Source organism: Mytilus edulis, chromosome 9 (genome assembly GCF_963676685.1).
Source record: "Mytilus edulis chromosome 9, xbMytEdul2.2, whole genome shotgun sequence".
NCBI classification, from domain to species: domain Eukaryota; kingdom Metazoa; phylum Mollusca; class Bivalvia; order Mytilida; family Mytilidae; genus Mytilus; species Mytilus edulis.
The window spans coordinates 16,655,726-16,674,932 of NC_092352.1; the positions used below are offsets into that span (position 1 = coordinate 16,655,726).

At 31.5% G+C, this 19,207-nt stretch overlaps 1 protein-coding gene across 5 annotated transcripts; it reads right to left on the reverse strand.

Annotated features, from left to right (window-relative positions):
- Positions 1-7,224: 7,224 nt before the first annotated feature.
- LOC139487711 (heat shock 70 kDa protein 12A-like) lies at positions 7,225-18,617 on the reverse strand. 5 transcript variants are annotated; one of them, XM_071272730.1, is made up of 12 exons: positions 18,219-18,455; positions 15,638-15,738; positions 15,072-15,122; positions 14,355-14,430; positions 13,645-13,724; positions 12,955-13,030; positions 12,293-12,359; positions 11,744-11,855; positions 11,150-11,435; positions 10,603-10,821; positions 9,213-9,366; positions 7,225-8,521 (listed from the first exon to the last, which is right to left on the reverse strand). In XM_071272730.1, exons 5-12 carry the CDS (start codon positions 13,656-13,658, stop codon positions 7,497-7,499), a joined length of 1,953 nt encoding a protein of 650 aa, XP_071128831.1. In that variant the 5' UTR covers positions 13,659-13,724; positions 14,355-14,430; positions 15,072-15,122; positions 15,638-15,738; positions 18,219-18,455; the 3' UTR covers positions 7,225-7,496. The 5 variants fall into 5 exon arrangements, with proteins under 5 accessions (XP_071128831.1, XP_071128828.1, XP_071128829.1 ...); XM_071272727.1 differs by lacking the exon at positions 12,293-12,359 and adding an exon at positions 16,098-16,167 and having other exon boundaries at positions 18,219-18,359; XM_071272728.1 differs by lacking the exons at positions 12,293-12,359; positions 18,219-18,455 and adding an exon at positions 18,483-18,617.
- Between the last annotated feature and the right edge of the window lie 590 nt (positions 18,618-19,207).

Below are 19,207 nucleotides of genomic sequence, written 5' to 3' on the forward strand. Positions count from 1 at the left end.
TGGAAAAGGTCGGTACACTTAATATTCTACTTCGATATTGAATCTAAATTTACTTAATATAATATATATATACTTGAATTTGTTAATTGATAAAGTCCGAACTTATTGAATTCCTTTTAGTATGTCTTTTGATTCTATGTTCCTTGGACATAATTTGGTTTTGACATCCACTCTATATCTGATATCATGACAAGTGATAGTTGTTGACTGTTTGTGTTCAAATTCTTTCACACGAATCTTGACCCTCGCAGTGTTGCAATCGTTGATAAAAACTGGGTTAACCACGCAAGATTTCGTTTTCATATCAAATTTAATTGTTCTCGCTTATTACATTAATGATGATTTTTGGACGACGTGTTTTCTAACCATCTTCCGAATACCGAGTTCGATATGTTTTGCTTTAATGCATTAGGGTAATAAATTAAAAGCATTCTACGCATTTGTATTAGATAAAACCAAAAAGAACAAAATTTCCTCTTCCAGTACTTCTAGGTTATTCGCTAATAGCTGGCAATAAAATTATCATAATTTAGTTGTCGTTACGCAATAGCAAGTAGTTGAGTGTAATAGTCATTCATCCGAAAATATTGTTATAACATTATATAACTTTAATTTTCCCCTAGGACATAAGATATGTATTTACATGTTCTTATGAAATATACAACTACTGATAATATATGATAAATACGCAGTTATTATTTATCTCCACCCCCTCCAATTTTCTTTACAGAATTTGAAATGAAAGAATTCAACCATCAATGCTTGGTGTTTTAAATACTGAATATTTGAATTAAAACTAAAATAACACACCAACAATGTTATATTCCGGGGAAATGTTTTACGAAAATTAAAAGATTTGGGTGTTATTTTGAAACTGAATTTTTGAGAATGTATGGAATTTCATGAACTCATATATATATGTGTGTAGGTCAATATAAGCCATTGATTTTTCATAATTAGACTTTTTTTCTTTTTAAATGCGCAGTCGAAAACATTACATTTTTCTGTGAAGGGACTAACTCCACCAATTGAGTTCAAACCGCTGGTCGAAATTTACAAAAAGTACTCTAGCACAGCCAGTCAAGTCATCAGTGATAGAAATGCATACATTTGAAATTAAAAAAAAGCATAAATGCAATCCTTTTTATTTGATTTTAGTTTCATTTTTGCTATCCCAGAACAGCTTATAATGTCTTACTGAATAACTAATTGTTATTAAAATACAGGTACGGTTATCATTTTTATTTATAATTTAATTGTTAAAATTAAGGACTTATTCTTTGTTAAAATTCATCCATCTTTATTGAAAACTGACTTCGATTTGAAATATTAAATAAGATGTATGTAGTATTACAAAATATCGAAATATTTCCATGGGAGTTTTATTGAAATACTTATATAAAAATTATTATAAAAATATAGTCGACAAATGACTAATCATTACATCTAATTTAGAAATGCGCGTCGCGCATGAAGTATTTATCAGTATTGTACTGAAAAAAATATTATTAGTGTTTTACTGTAACGAGATAAGTACTTCTTTTTCGATACTTAAAATATTTGATCAGTTATTTTTTTTAATACATTGACAGGTTAATTGACATAAAGTAAAAATCTTGTTAATACACATCATGTTTTGTTTTGATACCCTAAAGCTTGTATATAATAGAATACATTTCTTATGGGATATTACTACATTATTGACCTGATTGTGACTACTATCTAAGGAATTGTGGGTAACAGTTTGATTTGATGATGTAAATTTCCATGGGTTATAACTTTTTTATGGCTTGCAGTAAGTAGAGTGAAACACTTATAGTGATTTCAGTGCAACATTAACTATCGATAAATTTTAAATTATAGAAGAGGGACGAAAGATACCAAAGGGACAGTCAAACTCATAAATCTAAAACAAACTGACAACGCCATGGCTAAAAATGAAAAAGACAAACAGAAAAACAATAGTACACATGACACAACATAGAAAACTAAAGAATAAACAACACGAACCCCACCAAAAACTAGGGGTGATCTCAGGTGCTCCGGAAGGGTAAGCAGATCCTGCTCCACATGTGGCACCCGTCGTGTTGCTTATGTGATTACAAATCCGGTAAATAGTCTAATTCGGTAAGTCACATTCATGAAAGGGAAGGGGATTGTAGTTACGACGTAAGGAACATATCCGATATCATTTGTGAAACGGTTATTCCATAACGGTCAACCAACTCGTGATGGCGTCCGTAAAATTTACGAAGGGATGATTTCAACTTCACCATTTGGAACTCTTGGTTTAATAGCTTCCTTGTGAGCAGTAACCCTCTATCAAGAAAATCATGATAAGAAATGCAAGCACAGGAATATCGTATCAATTGGGAGATATATACCCCGTATGAAGGTGCTGCTGGAATGTTGCTACTTAGAAATGGAAAGTTCACAATTGGAAAGCTGAAATCATCTATTTTGTCGTAAAGTTTTGTTTTCAACCGACCCTCATTGTCAATTTCTAGATGTAAGTCAAGATATGAAGCCGACTTAACTGTATCTGTAGTATCCTTTATCTCCAATTCGATGGGATAGATGCGTTCCACATAGTCACCAAATTTTGAATTGTTTAGTGAAAGAACGTCATCTATATAGCGGAAAGTAGAGTTAAAGGATATTGCTAACTTCTTATCTTTCTTCCTAAGAAGTTCCTGCATGAAGTCAGCCTCATAATAATAAAGAAACAAGTCGGCAAGTATAGGGGCACAATTTGTTCCCATTGGGATGCCGACAGTCTGTTGAAAAACACGTCCTCCGAACGTTACAAATATGTTGTCAATCAAGAAATCAAGCATCTTGATAATATCGGTTTCAGAGAATTTTTTGTTTGAATCAGAGTGATTCTTTACAAAGTATGATTTATCCCTCCCTAAGACAAGATACTTGTATCTACGTTGGCCATTCTTTTTTATGAAGCAAAGTAATACCAACTCTTTCAATTTGTCTTTTAGTTTGGAATGTGGAATATTTGTATAAAGAGTAGAAAAGTCAAATGTTTTAATACTGTTACAAGATGAAAGAGAGTTAGATTGTATGTACTCTAAAAGATCTTTGGAATTTTTAAGTATCCACATCTGATTCACGCCACCTCTAGAATAGGCAGTTTCACAATAACTTTGAAGCCCATCTTTGATTGCTGATAAAATAGATGTTAATAATTTAGAAAGAGGTTTTGTGGAGCACTTGGAAGACCCAGCAATATACCGTTGTTTGTAAGGACACTTGTGTAGTTTAGGTATCCAATACAGTGATGGAAGATCCAGTTCTTCATCTTTGGTTGAAATACCGAAGGAACAAAGAACAGACCTATGATTATCCAGGATTTCCTCTTTGGTAAGTGTCGTGAGGGTATATGTTGAGTTTCCAAGTGAATTGTCTATACCTAATTCGTTTATCAAGCAATTAATGTAGTGACTTTTACAGACAAAAACGATGTTATTTGGGGCTTTGTCTGCGGGGACAACAACATATTTATCATGGAGGTCGGATAAGTGTTTAGCAACATATGGGTCTTTAAAGATGTAAATACGGTTGTGAAAAAAGTAATAATTAAGATCGATCATGATACTTTCTATAGATAAGAGACCATCAAACAAACAGATATCAATATACTAGTAAGAGCACATATAGTAATTATAATGTAAACGATAGCAAAATGAAATTGAAGTTCGATATTTCAGTTTTTCACATCTAACAGTCGTTATGTTGTTTCTGTGCAATAACTTGTTGAAAGGTTTAGCTAGCTATTAAATCAAGTTAAATCCACTATTTATTTAGATTTGAATTTTCCTTTGAAATCGGTATTTTTGTTGTTTTACTTTTTTGTTAACCCTTCGTTTTTTTTCCGGTTTAGAACGATTTTGTCCATGACCAAATACAGATAATGTGAGATAATTTTAAGCTTTTAAAGAAAATTAGTGATTTATTTGTTTAGGTGTATCGTTCTCTACGCTTAACAATGATTAAATATCGAACGTTGTTTTTACTAAGTAAAAAATAGAATTAACTCACAATTACAAAGAACAACATGAAGAAACCAAGACATCATATATAATGAATAAATAAATTAAGGCAACAGTAGTTTACCGCTGTTCAATAAGACAGTGACGATGTAATTGACATGCAACAATAAAAAAATATCGAATTTGTTAAGAAATATGAATACTTTCAGGCTAATTTTGTACCAAAACATACATATTCAAGCGCCCGGTTTATGAATAAATATGTACATTGTGCCGTTTACTCAGCATTACCCACCTACCCCTTTCCATTTAAAAATGGATGTTTTGAAGTTCAATACTATGGTTATACGCCGCTTTCTAGCGATCTGAAATCATCTCGACTTGAGATATAACTATGACTGCGGAACGAAGCACTTCTGTTTTCACGCTCAAATGCCACAAAGACAAGAAACATATAACTAGTCTCAAAAGGACGAGTTTCTACATCCGAATAAACTCCTTAATATTAATCTATAGATACTATGATATATCATATAAATACAAATAAAACATATAAATGCAAGTTTAATGCAGATTAGTTAATGTCCGGGTAAACGTGGCATGGCCGATAGGGATAATGGTAGCCTTAAACTTTAAAGAATGTTCATCACTTTGTAACGCTGCCAAAAATTCTACATACACAGTTATCTGAAGTACTTTCATTATCATATTCAGAAATAAATTTGAATATGTATGATGACTGTTTACATGTTTTGCTATTTTTCAGAACCTAAGGTCAATAGTGCTTTTAAGTCTTGAATCATGTAGTGGATACAAAATCTCAAAAAATTCTCAAAAAATCATTTTCTTCTGATTCATCCCTCAGTTTTGGAAAGTATGTTCTGTCGATACTGTGTTTTTGTCCAATCACACTGTTCAGATACATTGACTTAAATAGGTTACACAAAATAGCAAACTACATACTGAAATTTGTGTACTACCGTGCCAACTTAAACTTATCTCCGAATTGTTTCCCTGTAGTATAATTTCGTTTTTGTGACATCTTGGAAAGGATTTTATACATGCATAAACATTTTGGGAGCCATAACGCTGACCAATAAAACAAGACCATCAAATGTCAACAACACATATTAATTTATCTATTCATAGCGCAATTGAACTGTTTTCTTATATACACATTATTTATCTACACCAACAAAATTGAATTCCGAAAAAAATAAAAGGAAACTTCAATTTACGAATCGTTTAATAAAAAATATTGATGATGAGTTCATCATTAACTATTATTATTATAAATATACTTACAGTAACACCACCAAATAATACTTTTTTTCAAAAACTTGAAGCGATTCTATCAAGTTTTATATGCGGCTAAATATGGACTAACTCAACATAGTTTTAGGACTACAATTTAAAACGAACAAATGACATGCAGCTAACATGCCATTTTGGGAAAAATAGTACTTGTATGTTTGTTGAATATATTTTTTTCACAGAAAAAATATATATAGATAGAAGTGGAAACAATGCAATTCATAATGTAAAACATAGATAGATTATTGATCATAGACTTGTATCAAAGATAATTATGAACTTCTTCAAATATTCATGCAATGTCTTTTTAGTATCTTGTGTGATATATTAATGAAAAGGGATGGACAGCAGTTTTACATTATCTTTATGATAAAGAATTTTACGATCAATGTCTATATATAGGACTTTTTTCATATCAAAATTGAATCCGGGTTCTTCAATATTACATTTCAAGTGTCTCTGTATGAAAACCAATAAAAAACCAATTATGTGCAGTTTTATTAATCTTTCCAATCAAATCATCACCATATCCCAATGATACCTAGACTTTTACAAGATTGTTAAAAGAATATTTTTTCATATATAAACATTATAACTAGTTCGGTCCGACATTTTCGTGCAATAACAACAACTTGACTTTTTTCTATATTCGATGAAGGATGTGATTAATTTCAACGTGTCATTTTTAAATATGTGTACTGATTGATACTTTTGTCTAGGGAAACATGATTGATTCATTAGCTTTGAAGTAGCTTTTATTAACTGCGAACACTTTGAGATGGTATACTTCATGTCTTTTGTCTTTATGCAAGTCGTTTCTTCTGATTCGTGTAAATCTGATGAGTACTGAATTTTACAGTTTGTTCAGTTACACCACGGTTCCAGGGTAGTGGAAGAGTTACGCGCTCACATTCTATATTCGCCTGTCTAAAGTCAGGAGCCAGTAATACAGTGGTTATTTTTGGTTTCTGTCATATTTGTTAATCGTTTATGGTTTGATCATATATCGAGCCGTTTTTGTTTTGTTTGTTTCTTCATATAGAAATAAGAAAATGTGGTACGAATGCCAATGAGACAACTCTACATCAAATTCACAATGTTTAAAAAAGTAGACAAGTATAGGTCAAAGTACTACCTTCAACACAAATCCTTGTCTCACACCGAACAGCAGGTTTTCTTTTAAATTTTGTAATGTTTGTGCCTTTTATATCCGACTTTCGGTATGCGTTTTACTCATTATTGAAGGCTGTTCGGTGTCCCATAGTTTCTGAACATCCACGTCATTCGGACTTAAGTGGAAAGTTATCTCGTTCCAATCTCCTGCAATTTGCAGCCAAGGTTAAATGAGTATACAAACCAAAGTTAATATAGCTTCGCTGTAATTGTTATTGAAATTAGGATTTACTTTAGTTTCTGTGCAATGCTTTGTTGACTCTGAATTGTTTTAATTTTTACTGCGTGACTTTATAGTGTCGTCTGTCTTTGTTAACCTTCAGATTTTTCTTCCCATTTTGTATCTCATGTAGATATAGGAAAATGTGGTGTGAGTGCCAATGAGACAACCCTCCATCCAAATAACAATTTATATAAAAAAAAAGTAAACCATTATAGGTCAATGTACGGCCTTCAACACGGAGCCTTGGCTCACACCGAACAACAAGCTATAAAGGGCCCCAAAATTACTATTGTAAAACTATTCAAACGGGAAAACCAACGGTATAATCTATATAAAAAACGAGAAATGCTCTTTTTCACTTTTTTGGCAAATGCACTTGTACTAGTACACAAGGCATTACACACATTTAACTATTGGTTCATTTTAACAGAAGATCATTTATAGAAGACATATGTATAGCAACGATTTTTTTTTAAATACTATTACTCCCATTTATGAATAAAAGAAGTATGAAATTAATGAATAATTTTATTGGATAATAAACTGGTTAAAATTTCAGTCCATAACAATAGTTTTAGGAAAAGACCTCCCAGATTGTAGAATACATTTTGAAACAGTAATATACAATGCATAACAGAGAATAACAAATTGGTTATTTATAGTATTATTACGAGACAATTATACACACTGAATAAAATGAGCTGATTTTTTTTATACACACATGGAATCTATTGTCATCTTTACATTGCAACAAAGTCATATTTTTAAAGTTTCTGAGATTCTCATTCTAAGAATCTACATATTCCAGCAAAACATCTCCCAGTCGTATAATCTCTCGCTACAGCTTTAAACTCTGTTCCATCACAGGACATACCGACTTTAAGCATGGTATCGTCATTTATGTTTGACATTTTTATACGTATTGTTCCTATTTTTCTGCAGTGAGCATCTGAAACAACTTTCGGTGGAACATTGCTGTCTGATGCATATACCTCAATTATGACCTTCTCTTGCCCAGAACTGACAGGGACATCATACTCAGCGATAACGTCATTCACCTTAATTGGGTCTAATTTCTTAATAAAAGCAAGGAACTCTGGTTCAGTATCTGTTTGTTCCGCAAGTGATCCATTAAAAGACTCGACAAGGTCAAGTTCAGAATTGATTGCAATTCCGTAGTGATATCGTGCTAATCTTCTTGCAATGGGTGTATTCATGTGACCCATTATAACAGCCCCTTTTATTACAGTTGTTTCAGGGTCAGGTGGATATATTATTTTTAGATCAGAAAACATATCTTTTAGGGTTTTCTGTAATAAGGTGCACGACGAGTACCCACCAACCATTATAAGACTAGATACATCTTCGGTTTCCTTCTTGCTTAGCAAATCTTTTATATTTTTACAAAGTGTATCGATACATTCTTTGAATATAGCGTTTACCATTTTCTTTTCAATTTGCAATCTGCCTTTCACCATTTTAACGGCATCTTTATTTTTGTCATAAACAAGGTCGGCATTCAATTTCTTTGCCTCATCAAGCAATGAATCAGGAACATCGACATAAAAGCGTTCATCAAAGTCATAATCTTTCTTCTCTTCTTCTACTGCACGTATCATTTGTAAATAATCGTCTCCATGTTCTTTCATGAAGTTTTGGACTACAGCATTGCCAAAAAAATCATAGATTACGATCCATATTTTATGATTGATCATATTACCTCCCCAAGGACCACCGGAGGCGTTGTATATTTCTTTAAGTTGTCCAGAGTCTAAAACTTCATTAGCAGTTATATCCACTGCTCCACCTAAATAATATATTAAATAAGTCATTTATTTTATTTTAAATTACACTTCTTTATTTTTCATGCTATCTAATTTTTAATTCATTTCCTATAAAGAGATGGTCATAACCTCTATCGTCGACAAAGAAAAAATGTAGAATTATTCAGGTCTCATTAACAAGTTATTGGCCTGAACATGCATTTGATTCTTGCCTTGCCACTTAAATTCAGCAGTCATCAATCAATTAAATCAGGCACTCTATAGCGTGTTATTTCGAACTTACAATTTTTTTGTTATGAGATCTTAGTAAAAATAGTAAATTGTCCAAATAAAAGTCCAAACAAGATAGCTCAGAAACAGGTGTTATGTAATCTTAATAAAAAATACTTTAAAATAGCAATAATTTGACCAATTCCAAATATTTTGACGGAAATAACAGCTCAGTTTTAATAAGATTAACCTCACGCAATTATTTGACTTTTTCGACTCAATGAAAGGAGCCTATAATCCAATCATAGAAATACAAATTTAAATGAAAGTCGTATCACATAAAAATGTGTCAGTACTTTGGAATGAATTAAAACAATTTCCAACAACCCTTTCACTTTTATAAAAAAATGTTTTGTTTTGGGAGTCATTTTTATTTCTCCAACAGACCATTTGAGACGATACCAAAGTTTGGTATGCGTTTGTGACAGCATGTGATAGTCATACCTCCTAGATCAACAATGAGAAATCTTGATCCCGTTGCAAACACATGCGTTCCCTTTGTTCCCTTCAATTTCTTGTCTGTTTCTAAACATTTACAACAAATTGCAGCAGCTTCTGGCTCTAATACTAGTGTAATGCTTTTTCTATCAATGCCACTCTGAAAACATACACATATTCGCTTTTTCACCTTATGGAATCCACACTGATATACGTATGTTAGGATATACCCAAAATGTCTGCATCCAATGATAAACGAATATTACAGCAATGAACCGATGTGATGGTTCAATTCTTTACCTCTGTTCAGGTATGTAAGTTTGATCCAAACAAATGTATATCCGACCAGATTCAATACAGTGGTCTAAACATGTAAAGATTTTGTGATCTATTCCAGAATGTGAAATGTTAAGCGAGTGAAGATTCGCATAGCGGGTGATGCATGTATAGCATTTTTTGTGTGGCATGTGATATATGTATACAGTATGATACGCTTACACTACCTACACACCCTTTCACCCTTGACTTGTATATTCTTAATGGGTTTATTGTGATCTGAACACCGGTTTATCGAAGTTGCCTGGAATTTACCTGGACACGAAACATACTGGATCTATCCAATTATACTTATAACTATTTAGTGTGTGAATTCCATTTAGTGATTTAACTTTGATTAACCAGTGATAAATTTCTTTGCTTACTTAAGATAGATAAAGACAATACTTTGATATGTCTGTGTCTATCATTTGTTATGCATCAAGTTAATTTCCAAAATCTGCAAGCCAGCAAGAAAGGAAAATCATGCAAACATTTTTTTTTTTAATATCTATAAACTAAACATGCTATATTGTTTAACGCCATTTCAAAGTAAAATCGGTTTTGTTTCAGAACTTCACATCCGTTAAAAATGTAAGTAATGCCATTACCAAGTCAGAAATATGACAGTTGTTATTCATTCGTTTGATGTGTTTGAGCTGTACATTATTCCATTTGATTAGGAACTTTCCCGTTTGAATATCTTCGGAGTCCAGTGTTTTTGTTTTTTTGACTTTTCATTTTGAACCAAATAAGGATTTAGGACAAATAACGTAACTTCAAGTAACCCATTACAAATGAAAATTTCCAATTGTCAACGACTTTATGAAACATCTTTGCTGTTGATTTTTTTGTGTTTTTTATTTTACCTAAATACATTAAAAATGCGTTGAATCGTTACCAAATATTCCCTTTCACGATAGATGACCCCAAATAAAAGAAAGAAAAAGACAAAAATGCAGAAAAACGCACATGATGTTCTATGCACTTGCCTGTAAAATAGAATGTATAAAAATATGCATACATTTTAGAATAAACAACATAAGTTTGAGCAATTGAAGTTTGAATGTTTTGTTCATACCTCTTCTGCTGCTTCGAGCATAAATTGTCTGGCTGATTCATTCCACATTGCCGGGCAGGTCAATACCCATCGGATATCGTAGTCTTTTAATGAACTATCTTTGTCAAAGATTTTCTCCACTACCATATTATATATGTACTCGATACATAGTGCAAACACATAATCTGCTTTCATAGACTTTCCACCCAAATCTTTAAACTTCAACAGTTTCGACAAACTCTGAAAGGACATAGCCATATCTCAATTTTACATACTGATGAGCAAACAAAACCGCTAACATAAGGCTTGGTTTTGTATGACCTACTAGGTTTTAAATAATACATAACAGACAATGAAACAATTCCATGACCTGAGTGTTTCTGTTGTTTCGTTGTTTTCGTCTTATAGTTGATGTGTTTCCTTCGGTTTTAGTTTGTAACCCGGATTTGTTTATGTCTCAATCGACTTTCGAACAGCGGAATACTACTGTTGACTATTAATCATTCAAATTAGTAATGAAAACATAATTTCAAACTTTCAAACTATAAGAAATGCAAGTCAATATTACCTTATTATTATAAAGCTGCATTTTGAAATTTCGAAATAGATACCAATCGTTCGCTCCATCTGGGTCCTCTTGTTGTAACTGTGTTAATTTCTCTTCTGCTTTTGATCCGAAGGAATCAAACTGACCTTCCTGATTGAGCAGTAGAATAGTTGGTTCTTTATGACTTTCATCAATTGTCACAACATGTATATCCAAAGGATCTTTTTTGTACTCAGATTTAAATGAAAAGGCACAGCATGTATAACTAGATCCAAAATCGATAGCGGCAACAACTTGAAAATTCTTCCTAAGTATATGAAAAATGATGATAACAAATTATCATACATAAATGAAAAACATTAAATTCTAATTAATCCTTTTTCTAATCATGATTAAAATGTACCAAGATATTATCATTTTGCATGATAAAAATGAACGGTGTGATATAAAATAAAAAAAATACTAAACTCCGAGGAAAGTCCCTAATCAAAAGGCAAAAATCAAATGATAAGAATATATATAAGCTGAATACATGCATTCAAAGCAGTAAATGCGAAAAAGAAATACTGAGAGTCGCAAGACACTTTAGATATTTTCAATTTTACAAATGTGTACCTCTTGCTGTCAATCATTAGCCTTCTGAATTGTGCTGTAACTTGTTCTTGTGACATTATAGTCTTGACAACTCCTTTCAACGACGTAAACCTTCTTTCGAAATTAGTTTCCTCTGAAAAAATACTTTCTTTTTACTGAAAATGACTTGTTAACATCAAGTTGAAACAAAGAAAACCAAAATGATGCACACTTGTATTTGGACTAGTCGACAGTTCAAATGAGCAACGAGTTAACCGTTACCATAACACCAAGAAATGCATCATAATATTTAGAACTAATGTAAAATATTAAGCAATATTTATAACACTATAGCAGCACTTACCAAAGCAGTTACAAAGATAAAGTAGAAAGAAAATGCATAACGGAAGGAAAATACTTTCTGCAATTTATGAAAACAAATGTCTGAAAAATAAATTTATCAAAGAAACAAGTAATAAAACAAATATCATGCTCACTTTTCTAGCAGCATAACAAATTATAATATATATGACAGCTTAAAAAAAAGTCACGACATTTTGCTGTTTCAACATCAAATGCCATTCTACTTACCTACAACTCTGGCTAAACAGAAGCTTAGCAGTTTTGGAATTTGATGAGCAAAGTGGTACATGGAAAACTAAATAAATAAACTATATGATTAACCTTTGGGTTTCGAAAGCAAAGAGGCGTGTAAAATATTAATGAAATATACTGTCCCTGAACTTAAAGAATGGAACAGAATATATGTAAATAAAATACTTCTAAAGGATTGCATTATTTGGCTATTTCAACTTTAACCTTTTGATTAGCAAGAGGGTGCAAAGAAAACCTAAACCTCAATTACAAGGCTCAACATAATACTTTTAAGTTATTTGTTAACATTTGAATAAGGAAGAGCTACAGGGAAAACAAAATAAAAAGTACAATATAGTATAATAGTTAACTTCAGATCAGTGAAAGCATGATTCATTTAAGTATTTTTCGTGTATTTATTGTTTTTAGTTGCCTAATTATTACATCTTTCTTCGATCTTTTTGAATGTATTGTGTGTTTAAAACTTTTTGATAGAAACATAGGCAACAATATATTATTGTTGGGCAAGATTATATTTTACTGCATTTGTTAACTTTGCTTGAAGCCTTGATTATTTGAAGGAAAGATGGGGTAAAACATGCAAATTACGTTATTCTAGCAACTACTCCTATACTTTTGTAAAAAGTTAAATAAAATACCTTGAGTAACAACCTCCTTATTCCCTTCTCCATCTTGTACAGAATCTGTTTCGTCCTCTTCTTCTTTTTCTTCCTCCTTCGATGAATACAATTCATTTCAAGTTCAAATAGTATCTATACTATATAGTTAGCGATATACAACTATTTCGTTTCCTAATATGTTATGTATATTTTTTTGTTAAGCACTTATTTTTAATACCCACACATCAAAGTTTAAAAAGTTAATATTTTCATCCACCCGTCCGTCAGTTCATGTGCATGACTGTTTGACAGTACATGTATGTCCACGTCACCTTGGTGTCGTTATTTAAAATCAAATTAATAGATGGGGGGCTTCATGTCACCATAAGCTTGGAATAGGTTAATAATTAGAAAATTCTGAAATATGGGATTGGTCGTCGACTAACACAGACTTCTAGACGTCAGATGCCCTAGCAACTTTGACTAAAAAATGTTAAAGTGTAAACTACTGAGCCTGCGCATTGGGTTTTCGATTATGTGATGTGATTATTTGATTACAAGACCAAATATTTAATGATTATTTGATTTTTTGATAATCTTGGATTGTATTTTTGATTATTTGATTATCTTAAATTAATGATTATGTGATTATACTAGCAAACCATTTGTGATTAAGTGATTACTTTGATACCCCCATGGGAGGGGGCATACTACTGTTTAGAAACTTACATCTGACAGATCATCTCTAGCTCCTGATTTGATATCTTCAATGACAGCTATCCACTGGTCAGCTTCTTCTTCATTTTCGGCTTTTAAATTAATATAATAAATTCAAAGTTGAGTATAGTAAAATATGTTTTTGAATGTATAGGCTATAAAGGAGTAGGATCATTAAGATCATATTCAAATTATTTATACTTGACATTGTGTTTTTTCACTTTTTAATATCTTTTTTTTTTGCATATTATTTAAATATCAATTTTTATAATTTGAGGGATTGATTTATTGTGTGTCTTACATCCATTTTCCATCAGTCCATACATTTACAAGAAAATATTTATCAAATAAGATATTTATGTGAAGTTGTAGAAAGGGACAAACAATGGACAATTTGGACTGGTAGTGGAAAAGTTCAATTCAGGTAGCGTCAGAAAATTAGCTTTGCCAAAAAAAAAACCACCTACAGGTTCCCAAAAAGAGTTGACGCATTACATCGTTCGTGTGCAGCGACTGCTATCTAGAGTGTGTCACTCTTCTTACACGAGGCATCAGACCCAACGCAACCTTTTAAATCTAGTGCTGTTTTCGTATTTATACATCATCAAGCACAGGTAAGTATAAACCAAATGTCTTTTCCCAATAAATCCATGAGTATAACAACAAATGATAAGTATTCACACTATAACCATAAGTAGATGAATTGAATAAAGGTAACTTACCTCGAAAACTGAACTTCTGACCTTCATTTGAAATCACCTTAAAACGTTTGTCATCTTTCCTTTCTATTTCTGCAAACTTAAAAGAGTCAAAAATGTTTCATACAGATGGTATTTCATTAGGATTAAACAAAATTTCAAAGATTTACTTGATACAATATCAACTACCAGATTCTACTTATCCTGTACAAATTGGTGAACATTATATATGTATATGATAATAAAAATGGCATATACAGTAGTAAAATCTACAAATCATATCACTCTGTTAAAAAGCATAATGATATGTTAAAGTATTGTTATGTGTCTCTTTAGAGCGGAACCGCAAAGATACATTTAATGCAATCTGTGATATACTACTGATCAAATTGATTTTTTATGCAGATTGGTCATATTTTGACTTCGTTTTAACTCAACGTCTTCGTTAGGGATTATCTGAAATGGTAACAGCTCCGAAGACTTACAAAGACTGTAAAATTGGTATTCTTTTCAACTTCAATACCAAAGCAACAAGAAGACGAAGATGGAAAAAATGAAAGGGGGTGTTAACTACCTTGCATTGATTACCCATGAGGGACTTGCACGATCGACTCAGCAACCAGTCCGTAAATTAGAATGTTCATGAAAATACAGAGATTACCATATATAGAGAAATACCAAACCAAAGATGACTAAAATTTTTGTAATACCTATTAAGAGATCAGCTTCCAAGGTACTTACTGATAATTTTATCTGTCCCCTCGGTGGTTCTGTTAGGTCATCCGGTTCTGTCTAAATATATAAAGGGTAACTTTGTGAGAAAGCGGACCATAGGTTGAATATAACATATCTTAACACTCATATTTGAAATATTTTCTAAGCGAAAATTATTTAACTTTAAATGTTCAAGACTATTGCTTTTCTATATATCTAATTTTAACTTCTGTCAATCTACCAAACTATCATGTAACTAGACAAAAGGTCAAATTTACCTTTTGTATTACCTATTGACATAAAGCTTTTGGCGAATACTTCAACATCGACACTGCCTTGGAATAAGAAAAATCAGCTTACTCGATCAGAATGTCTTATAACAAGTTATACCGTGCTTAACAATACCATTGATACTTCACGGTCAGCGTGAGTGGTTTTATTTTTTTCCCACTTGTTTCCTCGATAGATTGAACGACGTGGTATTGCCCATGCTTGATGCATATTTTAAGCTTTAAGACCATGAGATTCATTGGATTACGTCGTAATTATATATTTTTTACTTCGATTAAGAAGTTATAGAGATTTCTCTTTACCTCGTAGTACTTTAGACAGCCGTCATTAGTGAGGATCACCCATCTGTGTTGGTATCCACGGAATAGCGACGTCCATTTCTTCAAAGTGCCGTTCATCTTACCTATGTATAAATTCAAGTAAAATCATAAAAATACTGAACTCCGAGGAAAATTCAAAACAGAAAGTCCCTAATCAAATGGCTAAATCAAATGATAGAACATATCAAATGAATGGACAACAACTGTCATATTCCTGACTTGGCATGCTTAAAATAAAAGTTAAGACTGAATATCAAATGTGCCTTAAATGAATATTTTTACATTGACTTCTAAACAGCTTTAAATGCAACGGAACCTAACAATCACAAAACGATCAAATGCCCAAAAAAGGAATGTTGAGTATAAATTAGTATCGTAAACAATAAGAAATTAGAATTCAAATAAAACAGTGTAGCATTTCTATTTTGATTTTTATACTCACAGTGGTCGCTCGTGTGCTATTTAACATACAGTTAAACGGGTCATTCAACAGAAAAATGAATGAATTGACTCTAAAACAGTACTGATTAACAAAGATACCAAACTCCATGGTTTATCATACCTGACAAAATCAGGTGCTCGACTTGATGAACCAACAGAACGATTAGAAAACAACTGCCATATTCCTGACTTAATACAGGCATTTCCCCGAGGAAATTGTGGGTTAAACCTGGTTTTATAGCTATCGTAACCTCCCACCTGTATGATAGTTTATATCTTATCAAATGCTAAATTTCATAAAAATGTCCTACGGGTTTTATTTATTTTAATGTATACAACAGTCAAATGTATGTGTAATATTCAAACACTTCGAAAGTACTGAAATCAATCTGATAAGAATAAAACCGAATTCGGTTATCCCTGTAAATTTGTCGTACTTGACTTTCAGCCTATGTCGTCTGGACTTTAGCTGGCCTGGTAAAAACGAAGAATTCCAAAATAACTATATTTTATTACAACTGAGATCTCATGGCAACTCTATAATACAATTTCATATAAATGCATACAATATATTTCACAATATTTAGAGTTCATCATACATAGATAATGTCAAGCTGTAATATATTAAATGTTTCTTGCTATTACGTAATACGCAAATATTTCTGTTCTGGAGATCAATCCTGCATCGGTACGATTTCAATATACATGAAACAACAAATATTTTCTTTGTGTTCTGTTGCGTTGTCAAGGTAAACCAAAGTGACTAACAAAGATTTCTTTAAACTTCGTTGAATATTAAATATAACCAAATAACAGAATTTAACTTTACTACGAATAAATTATGCGTCAAATTCACAAATCTCCTGTAAACAAATTTGCATGTAATAATGAAAATTAATGAAATAAATAACATTTACGGAATTTATGTTTACTGTATATTTCACTTAAAAAATCATCTATTTAATCGTAATGTAATAAACTAAAAACGCTCATTTTAAATAAATAGAACTAAATAAATAAAACTTAATTAAAAGTAAATGTGAAATGTAATTTTCATAAAAAGAATGCTTTAAAATATTAATAATGAATTACCTGGTAAAAACGAAAAATTCCGAATTTACAAAATAGGAAATATAACAAATTTCATATACAAAACGTAAATTTTAGTATCTGCTATATCTATTCTTTATTCTCATAACCACTGTACAATATGTAATGATTAAAGATTTTTAGAAATAATAATTTAAATTGAAGTTTAAAGAAGAAAAAAAGAAAAAAAACTTCCGCATTCGATCGCCAAATTTACGTACCTTTTACATTTATAAAATGGTTATTTTCAACCCAGGACTGTTTAAAGAGTAAGCATAGTTCAATAAACACGCACACATCGTCTTCATACATGTATACATGTTTACAACCTATAAGCGTAGCTGGTCAACAATGCATATCGTTTAGATTAATAACTTGTCAAAAAGATATATATAACAGGTAAAACTACAAGAAATGGACTTTTTGTCCATAACAGGGTCAACGAATTATGTAGTTTCGCCAAACATAAACATGATAAAAGTTTGAGTGTTGAGGGTTAATTTGAAAATTAGGATAGATACTAGTTTAAATTTTAGGTTTATTATTTTTAAGAGTTCTAACAGGGAAACCAGGGAAATCCGAAAAACACTTTTGTCTTTTGGCCTTACGATCTATTGACCATCTGTATATAAATATGCACTACACTGCCCACATCATGCACATATGATTTTGACTTCACAAGGGAAACAGCTACCGAATTAACTAACAAAACATATGATTCTTTTATCATATAAGATTATTAATTGAGGGTAAACGAGTGAGCAAGTAAAGTTGGACTGTAATAAGGCTTATTATTGACAACTGTAAATAGTTTGAGAATAAAATCTGAAGAAGGGGATTGGAACCCAACTCTTGGTCCATGAATGCATCACGATTGCAGCTTTTCCAAAAATACAATTACGAAATGTTATTTGACATATATTAGGTTAACCTATCGCTTGTTAGAATATAGTAAACAGTAAAATTGTAAAGTAAATCAATACCTGTGACCTGGTACAGATAGACTATTAAGTTATAGATAAAACTCGCTTACCTTCATAGAGCCGCGCCTTTGACTAAAAATATCAACATTACAATAAACTTAGCTGCAGTTTTCTAATAATATACACATGGAGGAATACTTTGCTTATTGATTGCAAGGCGGCTGATATTCTTTAAGTCTGCTTCTTCAATACATTCGTTTAAACAACCTAGCTATGATTATGATAATTATTGATTCAGTGTGTAGTGAACACTACAAGTAAATTATCCAAGGTCAAAATCTGAGTGTATTGACATTAACTATTTCTATGCTTACCGTTGTGGAACGTATCTATGTTAAGTATCAATAGCTCTAATTCACATTTTTTTTTTGATACATCAATCTTGATTTGGAGTTGCAGTACATTGTAGTGCTACATTTTATAACAATATATGAATTAGAGGCGATTCATGTATGTTTCTGACGTCCAGTGGCAAACATCTTATTCTTCATATTCTTTTCGAGAAGAAATTAACAAATAAGTTATATCGCTGTCTAAAAAGCTTGCCAACTCATAGCTGATTAAAAATTAAAATTGTTATCAGCATTGCAGACAGTTTCATATATTTTCAAATATAAACTTTGACGGCTTATGATTTTTTTTAGATTTGCATATTTCTTTCCAATTTTACGGGTTAGGGGGAAAAGGGGGTGTAGCTGGTACAATAACTAGGACGACACAGACTTTTCCTTATCTCTTGTGTTTATGTCTTTAATTTCGGTAAATATTTGGTACTATTTAGAAGAATATCGGGTCTATTTTCCAGAAGACAAGTTATTTTTTTTGTTTGTTACAGTAGAAATGTATGACATTTTCCGCTTGTGTCTGTCTCATTCAGTCGTTTATTCTGTAATACATTGTAACATTATGGTATTGATAATATCTTCATAATGTTTTACAATATTTTAACCGACAATATTAATACGTTTAAATATTTATAAATTTATGAATTTATGATTAATATTAATATTAATATTAAAACAACATTTTGTGACATTTA